Source organism: Phaethon aethereus (assembly GCF_964289735.1).
Source record: "Phaethon aethereus genome assembly, chromosome: 7".
Taxonomy (NCBI): domain Eukaryota; kingdom Metazoa; phylum Chordata; class Aves; order Phaethontiformes; family Phaethontidae; genus Phaethon; species Phaethon aethereus.
The window spans coordinates 5,862,991-5,885,627 of NC_138583.1; the positions used below are offsets into that span (position 1 = coordinate 5,862,991).

Genomic DNA, 22,637 nt, shown 5'->3' on the forward strand with positions numbered 1-22,637 from the left:
ACAATAAATTCCTGAATCTACACAGTTCAAACTTGATGGAGAATGCTGGTTTATCTTAAAATTGTAAGATCATTTTCCTCAACCACTGATGCCGGAAAAAATTAAAAGAGCCATAGTCTGAACACTTTAGTGCAACTTCTGGTACTAAAGTAAGGTTTGGTATTTTTCTGGATTTCACAGACTTTCTGTAGAGATTCCCTGGACTGCTTGGATTTTAGCTAATTTCAAAAAATATTTAAAGCATATTTTGTACTTTTATAACCATATTCTGTTCAGATATTTCTTTCTTCGTGTATGAGAGAGATATAGGCAACATGAGACTACAGAACATAAGGTTATCAAGTGTACAAAGTAAAAGTATTTATGTAATCTCTTTTAATACCATACCAAATTATGTGACTGTGCATTTAATAGTTTCAACACATAATTATTTAGTTACAAGTAAGCTTATGTCAGAGGTTCTGCAATGGACAGCAACCTTAATGTAGTTTGCTGTCTGCATTTAAGGACTATCCCAAAGAAAACTAAAAGGGCTAATTTAGGTATGTTCTCACCTTTTAAAATTCAAGCTTTGATCCTTGAAACTGTCGTCTTTGCAGGACTAGAGCCTCATACTGTTTCCCAATGCTTGGCTACATTAAAGAGATACAAGGCCAAACTCTTAGTACATCATTTTCCTGACACTTAAACTACAGAACAGTCATATTGGCGTATTAAGAATAGATTTAATACCTGTGTCCTTCAATCTTTGCTAAAGCGATGGTCTCAGATCCAGAATGCTTTGCTGAAGTCATGGTTTTGTGGCCAAAAAAAAAAAAAAAAGCGAAGAAAGGAAATCTGTGTATCTGAAACTGCTGTATCACCCCAGAAAGCCTCTGTCTGCCTGCCAGTGAGCAGCGACGGCTGTAACAAGTTCTTCTGAGCGACAAAGTTCGACTCTGGGGCTGAGGTTCACCCATGAGCGCTCAGGAGCAAGAGGCACGTCTAACTTCACCTCATACCACTGGTTCCCTCACGGCGCGGGCCCCGCCCCCACGGCAGCGGCCGGAGCCGCCGCGCGCCACTTCGCGCCTTCAACCCCTCTGCCCGCGCGCGGGAAGCTCGCGCGTCCCGCCCCGGCGAAGACCCGCCCTCCCGGCACCTCCCATTGGCTGCGCTAGTTCCCTTCCCGCCAATGGCCGAGCTTGGAGGGACGAGGGGCGGGACTTCTCCGGAGGTGGGCGGGGAAGGCGGCTGTACTGCGCCTGCGCCTTGGCGGGATGGCTGGGGTCTTGTGAGGCGCGGGAGCGAGGGTGGTTTCACTTCTTTGTCAGCCTGTGGCGGGGCTGGGTTGCGGGCTGTGCCTTGGAGCTGAGGCGGGACGAGCCGTGCGCGGCAGAGGACCCGCTTATGGCAGCGGAGAGGTAGCGGCCGAGGCGGTGGGGGGGAGAACGAGTGGGCGGAGACGGCCGTGAGCGCGGGGATTTTGAAATGTAAAGCGGGGCGCACGGGCTGTTTCTCTCGTCCCCTCCGGCTCCGGGCTCGGGAAGGCGGAAAGGAGTCCTGAGGGCCGCCGGAGCGGGGACGGGACGGTGCAGGCCTTCGCCGGGGGTGGGGGAGAGGGAGGAAGCGCTCGGGGACTACCTGGAATAATCAGTGAAAGGAACCCGCCGCTGCTTAGCGAGTAACTGACGCTTGCGCTGGGCAGGGTAGGCCACGGGGCGGGGTGCGGGCACCTGGCGTGAGCTCGGACCTTGCCTGCGCCCCGGAGCTCCAGCCGCCATCCTTCGGTGTCCGGAGAGCGGCTGGCCTGACTGCTCTATCGGAAATTTTGGTTGTTAGCCAGGTGGGAACTGATCCTTGAATATCAGTTTTCTTATGAAATTTAGGTTAAGGGGGGGGAAAAGTTAGCCCTCTGTTTGAGGTACTTGGGTGATCGTGGGAATTCTTATGTGCCTTATGGTGTTTAGGGAGCTACAAGCTTTCTCACGAGCACAGGGATTGCAATACACTTATAATCAACTTATAAATGAATATGGATATATGGACACCAAAAGGAAGCGCTAGTTGCCATAAATAGCAACTTACTTAATATTTATGTCTTATTCTTTATGTCTCTCCTGTCCAAATGCATTTTTTTCATCCCTGTCATCCAAAAAAACAATTTGGAAATGTTGCCAAAGAGATTTCCTACGCTTTACCTGTATAGAGCTAAAAACCCGCACTAAATATATATAAAAATTGAAGAGGGTTAAAGTTAGGTTTACGCTTGAAGCTTTCCTTCTTCTTGTGTATGGCCTGGCTGTTTCCTAATAGTGTTATATCTTTATAATGAATTGTTACTTCAGTTTTCAGAAGAAAGTGGCTGATTCCCCTGACACAATACTTAAGAATGGGTTGAACAACAGATACCGTGTGTTGGAAGTCAGCGTAATACAGAGAAACGGAAGTGACCCTGAGAAACACTTGACAATCACAGCATCTCAGTCACTGGAAGATACAGAACTGTGCATTCTTAGGAACGGCTGGTAATCCATACAGAAATGTAGATGCCTGGAAAGAGGATGAAATACTGAGTTATTAAGTTGCTTTCCTTTGTGTTGCCTTTGAGATGAGCTTTACTCTCTTAAAGGTTATTTCAGGATTTCTTACCACTTTTATCTAATGTCATATTGTCACTATGTTAGTGTAATGGATATTCATCTTGAGAGAACTCATGTCGTGTAATTTGTGTTGAGTTGCTATTGCTAATTTAAAGTTTTAATTTGTCTTTGTACTAACAAACAGCAAGACAATAAGCTCTAATTAGGCAGGGTGTTTTGTTGAAGTGTTGTCTTGCAACAATTATAAGTGTTCTCCTAAATGATGTACGCTCATTGTACGTATAAATGTACAAAGCTATGTCTGTAAAACATGAGGTTTTATACAGTCTGTTAAAATCACCTTAGCTTAAGCTCTACTGTAAAAGTTTTTTCAAGTGTTGAATTGGTGAGGATTCTAATTTAGGTGTTTGTGCATTGTGTGGTATGTTACAGAAGACTAGCTTAGTCTTTTGAAACATACGGGTGTGCACATGCTATTTGGCACAGCTTTTCATTCTCTATGTAAGCCTGAAAGATGGGAGAAGCCTCCATTTCTTGGAGGAGCAAGTATAAAAGATCTTCAATCCTGAAACTTTAAAAAGTATTTTTAGATTTTTCTGAGTTTCTGAAAGAAGTAGAGTTGTTAAGTAAAAAGATAGATCTCATGTAATGGAAAAGTGTAGTATGCCAGTATAAAACATAACGATACTGAAATGGCTTAATACATGCAAGGATTTCCTTACATGCAGGCTGTGCTGATGCATGATCCAGTACTCAAAATTATTGAGGTTTTGTCAGTAAAAATTCCTTTATTCATTTTCAAAATGTATTTAGATCAACTTAAAGAAGAATCACAATAACCTCCTATTTTGATGTATGTTGAATCTAACATTAATGTGTAATTTCTAATATGTGGTGTCCTTAGCTTGCAAATGGTTGTTCAAATGTATTACATTATAGGGAGTCTGTTCCGGTTGTTCCAGGAGACATCATTCATTTAGAAGGGCAGTGTAGCTCTGGTACCTGGATAATAAATGAACAGTCTGGATACCTAGTTCTTTACCCAGATCTGCTGCTTTCTGGCACTACGATATCAAATAGTATTCGATGCATGAGAAGAGCAGTGCTGAGTGAAAGGTTTAGGGTAAGTGTTAATCCTAGAGCATCAAGCATATCAGTGAGTTACTGTTTCACTGAGACTAGTGGTTTAGCTCTATTAAAACCAGCTGAGATGCTGTATTGCAAAATGGTGTTATTAGCTATTCATAATGTTTACAACACAGTATAATTTAGAATGGAAACTGTCTGCATCTGGCTGAGCTGCTTCTGTTTTTTGAGAATTTTGGCTAAAATAATCCTATATTCTTAATATCATTAATGGGACAAAGAAATGGCCTTCCCACTTAAAATTCTGGCAACTTCTTTGGTAATCTCTTGCTATGTTTTGTGTGGATGTGAATCCTTTGTGAGAGATGTGCTTCTTGTTGGCCATATAAAAACATAACCACACTTGGCCAAGTTAAAAGCTGCTGAAAAAGCAGCCTATTCAGTTAAGACTCTCTTTCTTAATACCCTATTGGAAGCAGGCTTTAGCTTAAGATCAAGCTGGAACATACATGGGCTGTAATTGGGGGTTTGTGTGTGCTTACTCTGGAATCTGAGTCTAGCCGTTGGAACTCGGAAAGAGGAAAGGTTTCTTGTGGTAGTGTCCTTACTGATACGCGGATTCACTTGAGGAATACTTCCAGACATGGTGGGAATCATAAATCCAAATGGGCAAGGGAACTGGAATGGAGTGGTAAACAGCCACTGGGAGCCTGTGACTGAAACAAGAAATTTAAGTACAGGGTGAGATGGTGTCAGGCCTTCATTAAAGGAGTAATAGGAATAAACTAATCATTTGGCAGTTGTCAGTTCAGGATAAAATCACCCTCCAGTTGTGAGTGGAACTCACAAGTGCCAAGTCTGTAAAAGATATCAGTAAGCACTTAAAAACCATGCTGGTTAGACTTCCAGTTTGGTGGTGGCTCATGCAGAGGTCATAACTTACTACCACTTTCAATTCTTAGGAGTCTACAGAGCCCAGCCCTGGTGATGATTAAATGGGTTTCTGAGCCATTCTGGTGATACTTGGAATAATTTTATGTGCGTTGGTAAAACACAGGAAACTGTGTCATGCAACACAATAATATCTGTAAGATTGTAAAGGTGGATATTTGCGTAGGAAATACTGCTATTAATACTCCCTGCAGGCAAAACTTGCTCAAAATTAATTTAATCTGTGCCTTTTGTTTCTCACCTGTCAATCACATAGGGATTGTATCCTAACATTATCAGGCTTGGGATAAAAATGAGAGATAAAGCAATAGGAGACACACATTTCAATAATTTGGCAGTATTCCCAGTCACGTTTGAACAGGTATTAATTAGTGAGGTGAAAAGTCTAATGACTTTGCAATTAACTATCATGTGCAGCAGATAAAACCCAGAAATGTCATAGAAGAGTTTGCATGAAGTGGGCAGAAATCTTCACATGTGTATATAACGTCTGTTGCAGGGCTCCGAGTCTGGTTCACGGCAAACGCTCATTGGTACAATTCTTCATGAAATTTTCCAACAATCGGTAACAAATAACTTGGCACAACAGAAAGTTGAAGAACTAGCACATAAAATTGTATATGGACAAAAGTATCTCAAAGAAATGTAAGTAGCATTGCAGGTATCTTTTTATGTTTGGAAGACAGAGTAGGAACATTTGAAACTTTCTCCTTTAAAAAATATAGCACTACTATCAGGAGAATATTCTGCCAAATAACCTTGCTCAATGAAACTTGGGTATCTTTCACTAAAATATTTCCCTGATTCATAATGTAATTTAATTTGCCCTGCTGAGCCACTTCTGTAGATCTGAATTATGCTTCTGGAGTAACTATAAAAGCTATAGGCTTTTTTCTTTCAGGCCAAGCAGGTTGGAGTGTTTGTGCCTGTAACATTAGATTTCCAGGCATCTCCCAAAGTTGAGTTAAATGTGACAAGCATAATTCCTTTTGACCCTCGGGAGATGAACTAGAAGCTTGTGACTGACCAAGCATTGAGATGTCTGCTGTTTTCATATTCTTTCTCAAGTTACTTAACAGCTCAGTTGCTGGAGGACCTTTAACATATTTTCTCTGCAGAGCTAATTAGAAGTGCTAGCGTAATAAATAGTCTTCATGTTTCCATCAGAAAATGGCAAAGGTGAATGGCTGTCAGTTTTAAGATTTTACTGCAGGCTTGATTAAAATAAAATTCAAGACAAGTTAAAAAACAAACTGTATCTAGAATATTATAAATTTTATGTTGGGCCATGTCAGTATCTGTTAGCTCCAGACGAGTTGGAAGGCAAAACTGTAACAAGACTTATTACTATACTTCTGTTGTGAAGGTGGATATTTTAAATTGTAAATGTTAAGATTACTTAAAGGCTTTTGTGTCACTCTGGGCATCTGTCTGAAACTGTTGATTTGCCATTCCTCTTTGCATATGTAGGCTACTATTTGTTGGGATTTAAAATTAAGTTACATAAAAGTCTGCTGGCTGTGGTCACTTGCATACTTGTATGAACCTATTTGTGTAAAACCTCCTTGTATTTCTCTGTTGCTGTAGAATAATTGTATTATTTCCAGGGAATGCCAGGACTGAATTATCTAATGCCACGTGATTAGGTTCTGTTTAATGAGACTTCTGCTTTTTTGTGTATTTGTAACTGTAGCAACTGGAGAGGATCATGATTCCTTTCCAATTAAGATGGTCTGAAGCCTGTCAAAATGTACATGAAGAGCAAGTAGCAGACCAGTCTATTCAGACAAAAAGCAAATGGTCTTTTCAATTTTTTTAATGTTTTCAATTTTGCATAAAGCATAGGAATAGCTTAAATGCATGAGTCTACTCCTTTCTTGCCGTGTATTAGTGTTGTTTCATCACGTCTACTGTGCTGAGGCTTTCCTTGTGCTATGCCTGTCATTGCAAAAGTTACGTCAGAAATGAACATAGTGTACCCTATCTCAGTTACAGTTCAGTTGTAGTTTTATGAAGTAATAGAGTTGAACCTTAATGAATCTGTCACTATGTACACTTTATATTCAAACTTCACAGTTATTTCCGTCAATCTTGTTATAACTTGAGTCAAAATCATGTTAGTACCAGCAGCAAATCTAGTATTTCTGTCTCCTTAATATGCATGGCTTTATTTTTTAGGTATCAATTAAATCTGAAACAGACAGAAATAATGCAGGAAGTGGAAGAATATTTGCCATCATTTCTTAAATGGGCGGAAGACTTCATGCACAATCCAATGAGCCAAAATCAAATGCAACTAAAACTGTAAGAAGCCATAATTAAAAGTTAAAACCGTTCTAAGTTGTATGTTCTGTTTGATTCACTTTTAATTTCTAGAACGGCGCTTTTTATGCAAATCTGCTCAGTGATATGGAGCTAATTCATGGCCTCACTGCCAAAATAGCCCATGTTGAGAGCCGCATGTTTATGCATGTTTAGCTGCCATTGTGAGTACGGGGGAAGACATTAAGACTGAGGGTGAACTGACATAAAAATCTTATTGGTCTTAAAATCCTTGTAAAGAGTGTGGTTCAAAGTAGAGATTTTAGTAGTTAGGAAAGCAAGCATGTCTGATCTACTGACGAAGCTAGAAGCTACTGTAAATATGTGCCGGACTACAAATCAGAAAGTGAAAGTATGTATTAATCCAATGTAATGCTTCACTAAGATAACAATTGATCAGTGAAGTGGTGACTTTACTCAACTACTGCTGAGCTCTTCTTGTCTGTGGCTTCTTGCAGTCAATGGTAAGAGCAATACAGTGTTAAAGTTTCAGTGAAATGGCAGTTCTGAGTGAAATCTGCATGCTACTTTCCCATGTATATCATGAAACTTCTTGAAGAAACAAAATGTTTTAGAGCGTGGTTCTTCAGAAAAGACCAAAAACTATTAAAAACAGTTTAAGATTCTCTTTTTGACTTTGAAATTTAGGTGAATAGCAAAACTACATGCCAATGTGCAATTTAAAGTAACTTTCCGATATGCTTCCTCTGTTAATGGGAAGACAGTTTGTGTGAGACTTGATGCACTTTAAAGTTAGTGCCTATAATGCAAAAAATATTAAGTACTTGATTACAACACATTTTTAATATTAAGAATGAAAGGAAACTTGAACTTCTGACTTAATTTTCTTCCTAGGTCAAGTGGTGAAAAAACAGATTTATCTTCTAAGATAGAGATTGTAGACATCTTAGACATCGAAGAGAATATCTGGTCTCCCAGGTTTGGATTGAAGGGGAAGATTGATGTTACAGCCAGGGTGAAAATCCATCGCCAGTCTGGAGTACAGTCTAGAATAATGCCATTAGAGCTCAAGTCTGGCAAGGAATCTAACTCCATAGAGCACAGAAGTCAGGTACAAAACCCAAACATTTAATGTCACTATTAGTGGCTACGTATACTTTTTTATTTTATTAGATGACTTGCTTTGTCTTGTGAACGTGAAACACTGTCTGTGGTATAATCTGGATTTATGGATGGCTAATCCTGACAATACCCGAAGTCGCTCATATAAAATGAAAGTGAACTGAAGAATGAGAATTGTATACATTTACTGCTTTCAAACACTTTTATAGTTTTTATCCTGAAATACGTGCTCTTTAGTCTCTTCTTACTACATTCAAGTATTAGGTTGAGGCAAACTGCTTCAGGAATTAGTGTTGTACATCCTTCTAGACAGCTGGTCTGCTCTAGAGGTAGTAGCCTTGTATAAGCTCTTGTTAAGGAAGATGTCTTTTAATTGAAGTCCTTGTGTTAGGTGCTTACTACTTACAGCTTCCAGATTACTTGTGATAGTAATGGCTGCTTAACCATATAAATTATGGTGAAACTAAATACAGCTTATAACATATTTTGGTTTTAATGCATTGTAATAAGTTTATATATAAATGTTTGCAGGTTATTCTGTATACACTGTTGAATTTAGAACGGAGAGTAGATCCTGAAGCTGGATTTCTTCTTTATCTTAAAACTGGTACTATGTACCCTGTTTCTGGAGCTCACATGGACCGAAGAGGTAAAGTTGTTCCCCTTCCCCAGAAATCGTAATTATCTTAATTAAAATGAAACCTTGTAGTAATAAGGTTTACTCTCATGAACATATATCCGTACTTAGAGATGTATCACTTGTTGTTATATAATGTTACTAGTTCCAATAAGTTCATGTTAAAAAATTGTTTTATTAATATTCCACTAGGACTTGCTATATGAACAGTCACTTCTTCACTGACTAAAAAGTTCATGACTAGTTGGTTTTGAGTTAGAAGTTATTACAATTCCCAAAGCACCAACTTAGTTTGTTCTTTTCTTGACAGAATTACTTAAGTTAAGAAACCACGTGGCCTTCTACTTAATACACAGTACATATAAATCTGCTGTGGCAAGACAGCAATCACAGCTTTCTGCATTGCCTCCTGTAGTTGATGACAGTCAAGCCTGTAAATATTGCTCCCAAATACACAACTGCTTTCTATACAGCAGGTAAAAAAACCAGTGTGACTTGTGTTTTTAAATAAGCTTGAATAATTGTAGCTTTTGATACTGTGATTTAATTTTTGTGGTTGACAGTTTCTTATTTCTTTACTGAGGACTGTTGCACCCCAAAAGAATGTTCCATAGACCATGCCCCACCACCCTGCAACTTTTACAGTGCAAGTCCCTGATCTCGCAGAGGCTTAATGTGTCTGCTCAGGTACACTTTCAGCCAGACAAAATCTGAGATAAGTCTCAAAGGAATACTTGATGATGATAACAGATAAGTTCTTAATAATAATTGTGATTGATTTTTTTTTTTTTAAAGCTGTACTCTTGCAACTCTGTGAAGTGGGTAGTCTTTTGAGGCTGAGGCTGAAGAGCTGGACAACAGCACTTTGGCTCTGTAGAAGATTGTTTCCCTGTAGGGTATCACACAAGTAATGATACATTGATGTTACTCTGCTGAAGTGTCATTGCATCTCCTGTTAAATTGAAGTCATGAACAAATATTTGATAAATTTTCACATGAAGTTATCAAATTATTTTTAAAACTGTTATAAGTTTTAGTCTTGTCTTTTTGTTTCTGTTTTTTATGCAGCATAACTGTACACTGAAGATATTTTGGGGTGATCTTGTGTAAATATAACGCCTGGTTGTTTTTAAAATTGTAGGGGTAAAAGTGTATGTTGAGGGAACTAGCTTTGTGGGCATACATGATATGTTTTTGTAAATTTTTTTTGTGAAATATTACTTCTAAATCCTGTTACTGTAGCAACTGAATATATTACTAATTGGGTAGCTATTGACTTCTGAACTAATTTTTTTCTCTTTGGTTGCATTTTGTATGTGTGATTAGGTGAAATGTCTATTGATACTTAGTTTTGAAATAAATAGTCTTGAAGTCTGCTTGTGTTTTAACTGTTAAATCTCCTTTGCTTAGCCAAATCTTGATATAATATTAATATCTTATAAAAAAAAAAAAAGGAATAATAAAAGATAACTATCTACATGTATATAGTACTGCCTCGAAAAGTCTTTAGTCTTTGACTAACTTACTGGCCTTAATAATTCAAAATCGTAGAGATGATGTAAAGTTACTATATGAGGTTGTTCACATGAACAATGGATGCAGATTCAACTATTTCAGTGATGATAGGAACAGGCTGCCCAGGGAGGTGGTGGGAGTCACCATCGCCGGAAGTATTAAAATGCATGCGGACGTGGCACTTCAGGACATGGTTTAGTGGGCATGGTGGTGTTGGGTCGATGGTTGGACTTGGTGATCTTGAAGGTCTTTTCCAACCTTAACGATTCTGTGTTTTTGTGATAGTAATCTATCTGCTGTGTTACAGTATGCATTTAGATTGGCATCATGTACATACAGACTTGCAAGAAAAAAAGATACAAGGTGACTCTTTCCTGTGTTTGGTTCTACTCCTAGAGCTGTAGAAGAAAAGATGGCCAGTGTGGTTTTTCCTCCTGCTGTGGTACCCATTATTGAAAGAGAGACCCAGCACCTGAAACCCTCGCACTTAGAGTATTTCAGCCTGTGGTATCTAATGTTAACCTTGGAGCTGGAAAGTGGAGAGCATAAAAAGGGATATAAAAACATATGGATGATACCTGCTTCAGAAAGGTAAGATGTAATTTCTGGTACAAATGATGCTTCCTTCTGTAACTGGAAATGAAGCATTACTAACTTGTGTTTTCACTACAAGGAAAACTAGATGTTTCCTAGCGCTTTTAGAAATAGTCAAATGTGCTTCTTGCAAGGTAGGTTTTTTGTAAGATGTGACCTAACTGGGACATTAGCCTACTAGATTAATTTGTTTTGTATTTGCAATATGATTTTTTTTTTGTTGTTGTTGTAAAGTTGCACTTAGGAAGCAGCTAACTCAGAAGCAAGAGTGGTATAATCATGCTTCGTTTGTGTCTGTGGGCTGAGGCTGGGTGCTGACTGTGAGCCCAGCTCCTTGTGCTGGTTTCCTGAGGGTTTGCTTGACAAACAGCGATGCGATTTGGACCGTGCTCCTAGATGTGGCTATGAACGTGGATAAAAGCAGACTAAGGCCTCTTGCTGGCTGAAGTAGCATGTTGTTAGATATCACGTAGGCCAGCAGCTGTGGAAAAAATAATAGGCTGTTTCTAGACCCGCTTCAATGCATCTGTAGAAGTGAAATGTAGCTGAGTCGTTTCAAGTGAAACAAGCAACTCCATAAGTGAAGTGGGTCCATACATTTCAGTGTTTGTTCTTTAACAGGAAATTACAGATAACTTTAGCTTAAATATTGGAGTCTGTTCTTGGAACAGGTACAAGGGCTCTACATATTTTTACAATCCTTTTCTTGTTGAAGTGGCTATTGTAAAGTGACTGTTTAATCTTCCTGGTTTTGTTGTATGTGTTTGGGTTAGGTTCTTTTATTGCTGTTTTGGGGATTTTTTTTTTTTTTTTCCCAGTGTGGTTTTGGTTTTGGTGGTTGGTTTGTGGGTGGGTGTTTTACTTGTGTTTTTTTAATTATCTCTCTTACTGACAGGATCTTGATACTAAAATACGCTTCTTTTTCTAATATTTTCACAGAGAGAAGGCTGGAGATTGTGTTGGAAACATGATCAGAATTGGTCAAGTGCAGGAAATTTCTGAGGGACAGTATCTACATTTTTTTCAACGCAAAGATAGTGCCATACCTGGAACAAACCTATTGGTTGGTGATAGAGTGGTTGTGAGTGGAGAGGAAAATGGTTTACTTGGTTTGGCTACTGGCTATGTTAGAGAAGTCAGTGTGACAAAAGTCTCCTGTTTGTTGGGCAGGTAATAGAACAAAAGGGAAAATAATCTGTTTGAAGACACTATGGTACTGGCTTCAGGAAGGGTACTCCCAGGTGTCCAAAGAGCTATGATATGGTCTGACTTCTTGCTGGGCTTGGAATTACCCTTTGGAAATTCTTGTATCTTGATTGAAAATGTCAATATTTGGTCTGTGCATATGCCTGGCTATTGAACTAGGTTGTTTGAATGAAAGTATGCTTGCAAACTCAATTTACTTAGGTCTCCAGCATGAGACTATATGACTACTGTGTTAATTGTAACTTTCATTATTCAGACTATATTGCCTTTAAATTGGGCTCTTATCATGTTTTATTTAAATCAGTCAGCACTGTTACTCCTAGCTAACTGCTTTACTCTAGGACCGCTGGGAGCTATCACTTAACACTTAGTACTACTAAGTATTTAATCAGCAACATGCTGCTTGTAAAGAGAATTATTTTGTCCATGTTACTGTCATCCTTCAGGAATTTGTCAAAGCTCCCCAAGAACACTATATTTAGGTTGGATCATGAAGAAGGAGATTTTGGTGTAGGAGTGCCCTTTGAAAACCTTTCTAAGTTGATGAAAGATTCCCCAGTCAGGTATGAAAAAATAAAATTAATTTCCCACTTTCATTATTTTCAGATAAAGTTTCTCATTCGGTAACTCTTGATTATTTTTTTTTTTATCCACAGTGAAAGGCTCCGCAACTTGATAATTGACTTCCACAAACCACGTTTTATTCAGCATTTGAGCTCTGTCCTTCCTCCAGAAGCAAAGGAAACTGTTGCAAGTATTTTAAAGGGTACAAAGTGGTTTTCCCCAAAATCTTCTGTTTAGTAATATGTCTCTATAGCCAAAGTATTTATCACACACTAAATATAAGGGTGTTTTCCTACTTCGGGGCCTAGTGACAGTTTTTTGGCTTAAAAATTAAAACCAAGCTCTTACCTTGCATGTCTTCCTGTGATTAAATTAGTCATAAAGTGGTAGGAAGACATGACCAGGTATTTGATTAGAGCTTTATTTTACTTGTATTAGTTGCTGCAGCTTGCAGGTTCAAACAAAGCGCCATGTGACTATCTCCCTAACCTTTACAAAAGGAAGGAACAGGGAGCAGGGGAGGCTCTTAGGATCAGAGGAAGCAGGCTTTGAGGGAGTGGTAGGAGATGGGCTTTTGTGTAAGCATTCACTTGTGTAATCTCTTTTCCTGACCGCTGGCTACTCTGTAGTGTGTGATGCTTTGGGGCACTTTTTTTTTTTAAGCAAAATTTGTTTAGGTATTTGGCAGTGTCTCATTCAGTGAAAATACTTCATTGGTCTCTGACAGAGCTGTCTGAAGTCAAATAGAACTTCTTATAAATGCTCAGCCTTAAGACTGAAAGATGTGCCTTGTTGCTTTGAGGACTACTTAAACTAAGAATTTTGCCGAGCTTCCTGGAAAGCTGCTCAAAGGATAGAAAATGAGAGGAAGGTAGTTATTCTGAAACTCAAGAAAGATTAAGTAGTACTGAAGACAAGGAGTACAATGTCTTCCCGAACTTGCAAGCCATATATTTTCTTCACAGAAAGGCACCGGTAAACCCAGACGTTTCTTACTGTTTTGCTTGAGCTGGAACATGCTGCCTGTTTGCATAAGACTGGAGAGAAACAGCTCCGATGTAATGTTTCTTCTAATCAAGTTGATGCTATATATGCAGTTCATTTGCCTTTGCTGTGAGCCATGTGTTTGAATGTGAAAGTGGGTATGACAAAATAGAAATGCCCATACAAGATATCACATGGAGGTGGTTGTTTAGGATATTAGAAGGAAGCCACAAAAGGCCTAAGAATAAAGATGTCTTCAGCGATTTATTTCTAGGACTGTAATGCAGACCCTGTACTACTTGTCTGGGTATTATGTTTAATATCATTACTTCATTAGAACCTACAGACTTACTCTGCTCGATTCTCCTCTTTAAGGGCTTCAGTGGAGGAGAAAACTATAGTTTTGTTTTACTATCTTTAGCAACCATTACAATGATTATGAAATATAGGCATTTAACTTTTATTTTTCTTCTTTAAAGGTCTGAATAAGCCTCAGAAACAAGCAATGAAACAAGTACTACTTTCAAAAGACTACACACTTATTGTGGGTATGCCTGGAACAGGAAAAACTACTACGATATGCGCTCTAGTAAGATCGTGTACCTTGATGTTTAAATTTCTTTGAGATTTGGAGGAGAGCATTAAACAAACTGTATGAAGTATACTGTCCAAAATTAATTGTAATGAATTAGTCTACAGGTATCTGCATAATTTCAAAGAAGAAACCATTTCTTTTTACTTAGGAACTTGTATTTGGTGGAACTAAAAATGTGTTTTGTGGAGTAGGATTCTCTTTTGCTTATGTAGGAATATATGTGGGGGAGAGGAGATTGAAGTGTGATATTCACTCGCTTCTGTGACACTTCACTGTTAAAATTTTTTGGCCTCGAATGTCAGCAAGTTCTCAAATCCAGAGTTAGAGCTCAAAATTAGGGACTCCTTGGGGAAGTCAGTACCTCGTCCATTGTAAATTGTATAAACCCATGGTACTGAAGCTATGTGCAGCCTGGTAGCCGTCTCCTCTAGTTGGTGGCTTTCTTTCACCAGAAATGGCCTGTAGGAGCATACTGGATTTAGGCTGTGGGCGGAGTGAGTTTTTCTTGAAATAGCAGTGTCTTTTCACTTGGAGTTGTCATCAGCTCATGGGGAAAGAAGAGAACAAGCAGCTGCTGCTATTATCAGATTGGCTCATTCTACTGAATCTGTTGTGGCTAAAATGTCATGGGTTAGAACAGTGTGTGTGGGAATGGACTGCATGACTTGTTCTTACAGCGGAGATCTTTAGAGTGCAGTTCTTTCTTTTCAGTGCAGTTTGTGAGTGTGCATGGATGTTCATAGCTCGCACTGTTTGCAGCACGCATCAGAACCGTCAGGTGTGTTGCTCATATTGCTTTGACAATAGCTCACTGGCCAGAAAGACTGAAATAAATGAAGTCATACTTGTTATTGGCTTCCTCTGAAGCTGCTTGTTTCGTGGTTTGTTTTTTTTTTTTTTTACCCAGTCAAACATGGGATTGCTGATTCTTTTATGTAAACTAATACTTTTTTCTTTTCTTCCCCTTTGCCACTCATTAGGTGAGAATTCTTTCTGCTTGTGGCTTCAGTGTTCTTCTGACTAGCTTTACACACACCGCTGTAGACAATATCCTGCTAAAGCTAGCCAAATTCAAAGTTGGTTTCTTGCGCTTGGGGCGAGCTCAGAAAGTTCATCCAGATATACGGAAATTTACAGAAGAAGAAATTTGCAGGTCTAAATCAATTAAATCTGTAACGGATTTGGAAGAGGTCTATAACAGTCAGGTGAGAAAAGTGTTTTTACTAGCCCTGCAAAATATTAAGGATAATTACAATTAGTATTCTGGTTGTTCAGATACTGCAGAGAAGGAACTCATCCCAGGGGTGTGTTACTGATGTGAGAAATCTGAGCTGAAAAAGGCACTCAGTTTCTGCATCACTTCAATTTCTTTATAGCCAATAATGACCAATATTAACAGTTTGAGACCTAAAAGTAATTTTTTATGTCTACATCAAATAACTAATCATTATAAGTAATAATTCTTAAAGGCTCCAGTGCTTTTATCTGAGATCTTGTGTTGGATTGTTTACACATATCCTCTCCTAAAGTGGTCTTTCCTAAGTCTTTTAAACTGTGGTTCCGTGACAACTTTATCCCTTAAGGGGGTGGTGATTAACTGCTGCGACTCCCTCTATCTTTATTCACATATTGTTCCTGTTTGTCCCTTTTCCCTCCCACTTGTGCCATTTGTACAATTGGAGAATGGGAGGGGAGTGGTGTGCTGTGGAGCTGATCTGGTCAAACACTAATTTTTGATTCAAAGGTTAGTGCTGCCTGTGTGAATGTTAATGCAAAGGACCCTAGTGGGAGCTGGGTAAACTGAGTCAGTGGCAGCTTTAAATGCTTGGAAAGAACAAAGCTTCGTGGTGGTTGGAATAAATGCCAACATCACAAAAGCCACCATTTACTACTTTGTTGATGGGCATTGCAGGGAAAAGATTGAAGTCATAAGGGAAGTGACTTAACCTTTCACATTTTAGTCATTTCGGACTGCAGTAGAAGCACAGAGGTGAGAAGAACTGCACTGGTGGTGTTTTATCTTTTTGGAATTAAAACAAAACACGTAGTTTTCTAAGGTAGTCCCTTCAGCACGCTCCATGAATTCTATATGCATAGAACCTCGTATCACTCAACATATGGCAGGAGCGAGTTATTTACTACAGTCTGTTCTAAAGCTGGTTTTTGTTTGTCATTTGCAATTGATGCAAGAATATGAGAGGCCAATATGTATGCAAGGTGTGCTGGTCTGGTTTCAAGGATTAATAATTTGATTTATTTTATCTTACACTTTAGTTCAGTTTAATGGGAAAGATTATTTTTGCCTCTTAACCTGGAAAATGTAGTGCTAAAAGATATGGGATGTATCTTATCCTTAAAGTGTGTCTCAATTTTCAGCCAGTGGTAGCAACATCGTGCATGGGAGTAAATCACCCCATCTTTATTCAGAAGCAATTTGATTTCTGTATAGTTGATGAAGCTTCTCAAATAAGCCAGCTCATCTGTCTGGGCCCACTATTCTGCTCCAAAAGGTTTGTGCTGGTAGGGGATCATCAGCAGCTGCCTCCACTTGTACTGAATGCAGAAGCAAGGTAAGATAAAATGGTGCTGGACAGCTACTAGTAATGTAAATTCTGGGAAGGGTCTCGCAATATTCTGCCTGACACATTTTTGGTTTTTTGTTTGTTTTGTACCAGAGATCTTGGCATGAGTGAAAGCTTATTTAAAAGGCTGGAACAAAACCAAAATGCTGTTGTCCAATTAACTGTGCAATACAGAATGAATAGGTATTTTAAACTTTTACTTATTACAGTGAGTTTTTTAATGTGGGATTGAAACTGCAAGATTTGATGCCTTTTCTTGTTTTTTAAATCTGTAGTAAAATTATGTCACTGAGTAACATGTTAGTGTATGAAGGCAAACTGGAATGTGGCTCAGAGAAGGTGTCAAGTGCCACTGTTGACTTGCCCAACCTAAAAAAGCTGAATCTGGAGCTTGCAGATGCTTCAAAAACATGGTTGAAAGAAGTACTTGATCCAGGCACACCTGTGTGCTTTCTGAACACAGAGAAGGTAAAGTTTGTTATGTTCTCCTTTCAAAATTGTATCTTTCATGCAAGTTCTCAATACAATCAACATGTAAAACTTCATACAGCTTAGGTAGGGTAAAACACGTAACTGTGTTTTGCCAATAATTGTATCAACTGATGAGCTTTTATGCTGATCCTGGAAAGAACTGCCTGGCCTTTCTGTGTTCTCCAGGACATTCTACAGGATTCATGTTTTTTCATAACAACTCTGATAGTCTCTTCAATGGTCAGAAAAGAAACAGTGTTTATGTGAGAAAATGGTCAGAAAAGAAACAGTGGCTTAGAGGAACTTCTAAAAATGCCTAAACTAAACAGGGAGACCTTTTCCAGGAATGCCTCAATAGCTGCTGTCCTTTTCACAGAAAAGCAGTCAGCTGGTCCTAGCTTTCTTCCAGTAGGAAACTGGCTGATACACTGTTCATCTATTATTCGGACCAAAATTGGTAATGTGAAAGCTAGAATTTCTGTTCAATTTTATTTTTTTTCTTCCCTAGAAAACCATCTTGAGTATAAGACAGCTGTTCTGTTTGTAGAACCAGCAGGAAAGTTTCACTTTCCAAAATACTCTTGGTTTTGTTGAGACATTAGGCTATAAAGTCGTATCTCTTTTTAGCCTTCCTGTCACAACTCCATGTATTGTGGTAGTCATAGAGGAAAAAAGAAATAGGGTGAAGAAAAAAAAAACCCCACAAACCAACCCAAAAACCCCCATCAAACACAAACCCAAACAAAATCAGCATTTATTTTGTTTTCTTTGACTCTATAGTGTTTTTTCCTTGCATACTGTTGTTTGTAGTATAACCAAGAAAAACTTCGGAATAAATATACTTGGGGCAGGGGGTGGGGGGAGAATACAAAAGGGGAGAAAGGAGAAGAAAAAAATATCACAATACCACCAGGAAGCTTGCATTTATTATGCTTACTTTTTTAAAAAAGAAAAAAGCTTCTATTGTTTTCTGTTTAATAATGTGGAATGTTTGTGACAGTAATCAGAAATCTATTTGTTCCTTTTCTGCCAAACCCTGTGTCAGTCTGCACTTCCTCTGACAGCCTGAGTCTGAATGTTGAAAAATCATATCCTTGATTTAAGGCCAGACTTCTGAATAATACTAGGCTAAAGTTGGTGGATTTGAGGTTGGGGGTGTTTTTGTGTGCTGTGTGAACATAGTAAATACAAATGTAAGCATGTGTTAATATAAGCATGACCTAGCTTGTAGAACTTGTTTCCCCTGAAATAGTTTTTGTATAGTTTTTGACTATACTAATGCTAGTGTGGATAGAAACCAACTGTTCATTAAAACAGTGCTCTTCTGCTTGAAGAAAATGTGAGTGTATGCAAGTTCGGAGGCTTCTTGGGTGTGATGTTTTCAGAATAGTGAATTTAAAACAAACAAACAGAACAACCAACAAACAAACAGCATAGCTATAACAGTATAGCTCTTAATTCAGCTGTGATATGACAGGTTGTAACAGTTACACTGCCATCATGCACTCAGTCTACAAACAGCTTATCTTGCAGTAAGTATTAAGCTGTGTAACTGTTGAGACACAAGCTATGGAAAAGCTGCTGTTTTGGAAAAGGCAATGGAATCTTCTAATATGAAGGAAAATTTTTTTGCTTCTATAATCTACACAACATATTAGAAACATATTATGTCATGTAAAAGAAGCTTGGAGGGCATGTTGCAGAAAAATAGATTCTTGCTGAAGTAGGTAGCATGCTATTTAATCGGCACAATACTGACTACTGTTTTGCATGTGGCTGGAGTCCTAAAATAAACTTGTGGATACAGTAGCCTACTATTAATATATACATATGTGCTGCCTCAAAAAAACTGCTATATAGAGTTGCAGCAGTGTCACATATGGGCTGGTAAATTTCTATTGGAGGTTTTTTGTTCATTTGCAGTGCTTTAGTATGCTAGACATTGAGCATAGATTACACTTAATGACCCACCCAGTCAGTTGAATTCCTGGATTTGTGAAGTGTTTGATGCGTATCGTATGCTGTCAGACTCTACACATGAGCAGTGGTACTGCTGTAGCAACCACTTGCCTGGAATGCTCTTACAAATATTAACTAGGTATTACTTTACCCATGTGTTAAATGCTATAATGATTTCCAAATTCAGCCATTCAGATGATATTGGGGTGGTTGTTCAAAGAAGTAAAACTAGTTGTAATAGGCTTCTGAGCGTGTTGCTTTAAGTAAAGACCATACCACCTCCCATTTTAAGTGGGAATGCTGTCATAAAAATTCAAAAGGAAAACTGAACAAAGTGGCACCTAAGAAAACAAAGTTGATGTATGTCACTAGTGTCAGAGGCAGATAGTGGAACGAGTGAAGTAGTAAATGGCAGTAAATGAGTAAGGTGGAAAATGGAATTGGGAGACAGAAAGCAGGTTAGTATATGCTGGGCTTTAGACTATTTCTAAATGAAAAGGCTTATTATTTGACCCTAGATGTTTAGCTGCATGCCAGTTTACTAGAAGGGTGACATTAGGGGCACTTTCTATACTAATGATACTTCTTAAACTTTAGAGAAGGCGAGAGCTAAGCAAAGAGAATAGATTATGAAACTGTGGTACCAAAATGACAAGAGTTTACATTCTAAGCTTGTTCCTGGCTTTCTGGTCTCATTCATACAGGATGCAGGGAAAGGGAGTTAATAGTTAAGAAATGGTGCATTCAGTGAAAACTTTTTAAAATTTGGAATTTAAATTTAATACTACCATTTTGGATAGTTATTCCTGTAGTTTTAAATATAGGCTTTCAACACTTCAAAAAGAAAAAATCCTTTCTGCTATGGAAATGTGGAAAAATCCTTACAATGATGTTCCCAGCATAAGCCTTAAACTAAAGTCATATGTAAAGTAAGTGTAGTTTGCTCTCTTACCTTGTCAGGCTGGGAAATGTCCCTTTTTTCAGATGGTGTATATGGTATGAACTGAAAGTCAGATGATCAAGCTTTGGCAGTTTCTTAAGGTGACTTGCTAGTACTAGAAACTCATTTAAGCACGTTGGTTCAACTTGTATTGCAAACGCAGTATCCTGATGTTACTTTACAATATAGGCTCTCAGAGCCTGTAAAATTTAGCATTTAGCCTTATTTTCTATGAAGACTGTTAGTACAAAGACACATATGATACGGTGAGTTAGGGATCAGAATATAGTATGCCCATGTAGATGGCACAAGTCATTATTTTCTGTTTATATTTTTAAAGGTCCCAGCACCAGAACATGCAGAAAAAGGTGGTGTAAGTAATGTGACAGAAGCTAAACTAGTACTCCTCCTAACATCCTTATTTATTAAGGTATCTTTTACTTTATTACGTTGTTCAGAGGGACAGCTTTATAATGAATCATTTTTACATTGCTATAGTAATGGTGGCCATATGTATCAGACTATTCTTTGACAGATAACCTTAGGGATAAATTGAAGATTGGTGACGTTGTCAGTATAGTGAAGAGCTTGGGGTCTGCATTCAGTTCCCTGTCCCCTGCCTGGTTGTATTTGGGATGTAAAAAAAGCTGGATGCAAAATTCTTTCAAGAGATGAGGACTTTCTTGGGAGGGAGGGGAGAGGGTTTTCCTTCCTTCCTTATTTTATCCAGTCAACTTAAGGAGTAGTACACACCAGGAGTTCTGAATGTTCACCTCACAGTTTGAGGAAGAAAGGAAGATGAGAATTTCACAATATCTGTCCTTCTGCTGTGAAGACAAAGCATGGGAGCTTGCAGTAACTACTATCTTCTATTTTCTTTAATACCAGTTATATGTAGAGTTCCATTGACTACTTAGTGTAGATACAAGATCTTGCAGCAGTGTTGGAAAGAAAAATAAAATCCTTGGATTTCTGACAATGCGTATCCCAAGCTAACAGCAGTCACAATTTTTTTCCTTCTGTTTCTTCTTCATTCAGGCTGGCTGTAAGCCTTCAGACATTGGCATTATATCACCATACAGGCATCAATTAAAAATGATCACTGATTTAATGGCAAAATTGAAGGAGAACAGGGTGGAAGTCAACACAGTAGACAAATACCAAGGAAGAGACAAAAGTATCATAATTGTATCTTTTGTTAGGAACAGTAATGATGAAAATGTAAGTTGATCCTATTAACTTTTGTTTCAGTCAATTTTAATAGTTAAAACATTCATTTTCAAAATGCGTCTACATCAAATTCTGAAAACTAATTAGGAAAAATCAAAGAATAAAAGCAAGTTATGTTTATTCAACAGCTTGGCACCCTCCTGAAGGATTGGCGACGTCTTAATGTTGCTATCACAAGAGCCAAGCACAAACTAATCATGGTGGGCTGTGTTCCATCCCTGTGCCGCTATCCTCCTCTAGAGAAGCTACTCTGCCATTTGCAGTCCGAGGCAATGATATCCTTTTTTGCTGTTTTGTGAAAGGGGAAAGGTAAGATTGCCTTATTGAGATTTGAGGTAAGGTTGGGAAGATCTTCGTTATTTATTAACCTAAATAATCATATTGGCAACACAATAGGAAAAAGTGGTCATGAAATAAACCAAAAATATACTTGAGATCAAGGTAATAGATGGATTTAGAACATTCGCTGTCTTCAAAAGTAGAAAAGGTCCACGCTGACTTGCAAGTCAATTTTGACATAACTTTTTAATTTTGAGGCCCAAATTATTAAGGTTTAATGCCTCTGTTTTTTCTGTGGCCATCCTGGTTTCTTGGCATCTTAACGTCAGTGTAATTGTTTTCCTCAGAAGTACCATGCATTTAAACACCTCTGGTGAGAGAACGGTTTGTGAATAATGTTGCTAGAATGGCAAATGTTGTAACTGTCAGATGACTTGTTAATTATTTTCTTTCTCTCTGGTGTTGTACAGAGTTTGCTCTAGTTCTGCCTGTTTCCATCTCCTATTTAAATAGGAAAGGCCTGGTTAGTGGCTTTCTTGGCGAACACCGATGCATATTTGAACAGGTTTTGTGTTTTTATGAAAGTGGTATGTTATCGGAATGCTTGAGAACTACTTCCTTAACTTGCTACATCTTCAGTCTTCCAGCAGGGGCTCATGAAAGTATCCACAAGTGTAACATTTTGTGATTGTGAAGATGGAGAGTTTTACAAGTGTTTGTGTATTTTCTCCTGATGCTGCTGAGTGTAAATAACTGGTTAGTGGGGTTTGAGTGCTGATGTGCTTTGGTTAATCTGAATGAAGCCAAAACAGAAATCACATTAAATTCTTTTAAAGGTTTCCTTTCAGTAAAGTAACAATACACATTTCTCTCTTTGAAAATGATTAAGCTGGTCATTTTGGTACCTGTGTACTTGTAACAAACCAGAAGTACAAAGTGTTACATTCGTTTAGATACTGGATAGGTACTTCAATATTCACTTTTATCTTAACAAGCAGTTATCTGCATAAGTGAATGGGGGGGAACACTTGAAGTGGAAGCCGGGGACTAAACCAGT

At 38.4% G+C, this 22,637-nt stretch overlaps 1 protein-coding gene across 1 annotated transcript; it reads left to right on the top strand.

The window, feature by feature from the left end:
* Nucleotides 1-957: 957 nt before the first annotated feature.
* Nucleotides 958-22,268, top strand: DNA2 (DNA replication helicase/nuclease 2; the record flags this gene model as incomplete). The annotated part of the gene is made up of 21 exons (XM_082001951.1): nucleotides 958-1,403; nucleotides 2,328-2,507; nucleotides 3,522-3,705; nucleotides 5,119-5,264; nucleotides 6,798-6,923; nucleotides 7,797-8,013; nucleotides 8,556-8,673; nucleotides 8,972-9,137; nucleotides 10,573-10,767; nucleotides 11,710-11,940; nucleotides 12,423-12,539; nucleotides 12,633-12,742; nucleotides 14,004-14,113; nucleotides 15,100-15,324; nucleotides 16,496-16,689; nucleotides 16,795-16,884; nucleotides 16,977-17,169; nucleotides 20,412-20,501; nucleotides 21,110-21,292; nucleotides 21,430-21,596; nucleotides 22,220-22,268. 21 exons carry the CDS (start codon nucleotides 958-960, stop codon nucleotides 22,266-22,268), a joined length of 3,537 nt encoding a protein of 1,178 aa, XP_081858077.1.
* Nucleotides 22,269-22,637: the final 369 nt, after the last annotated feature.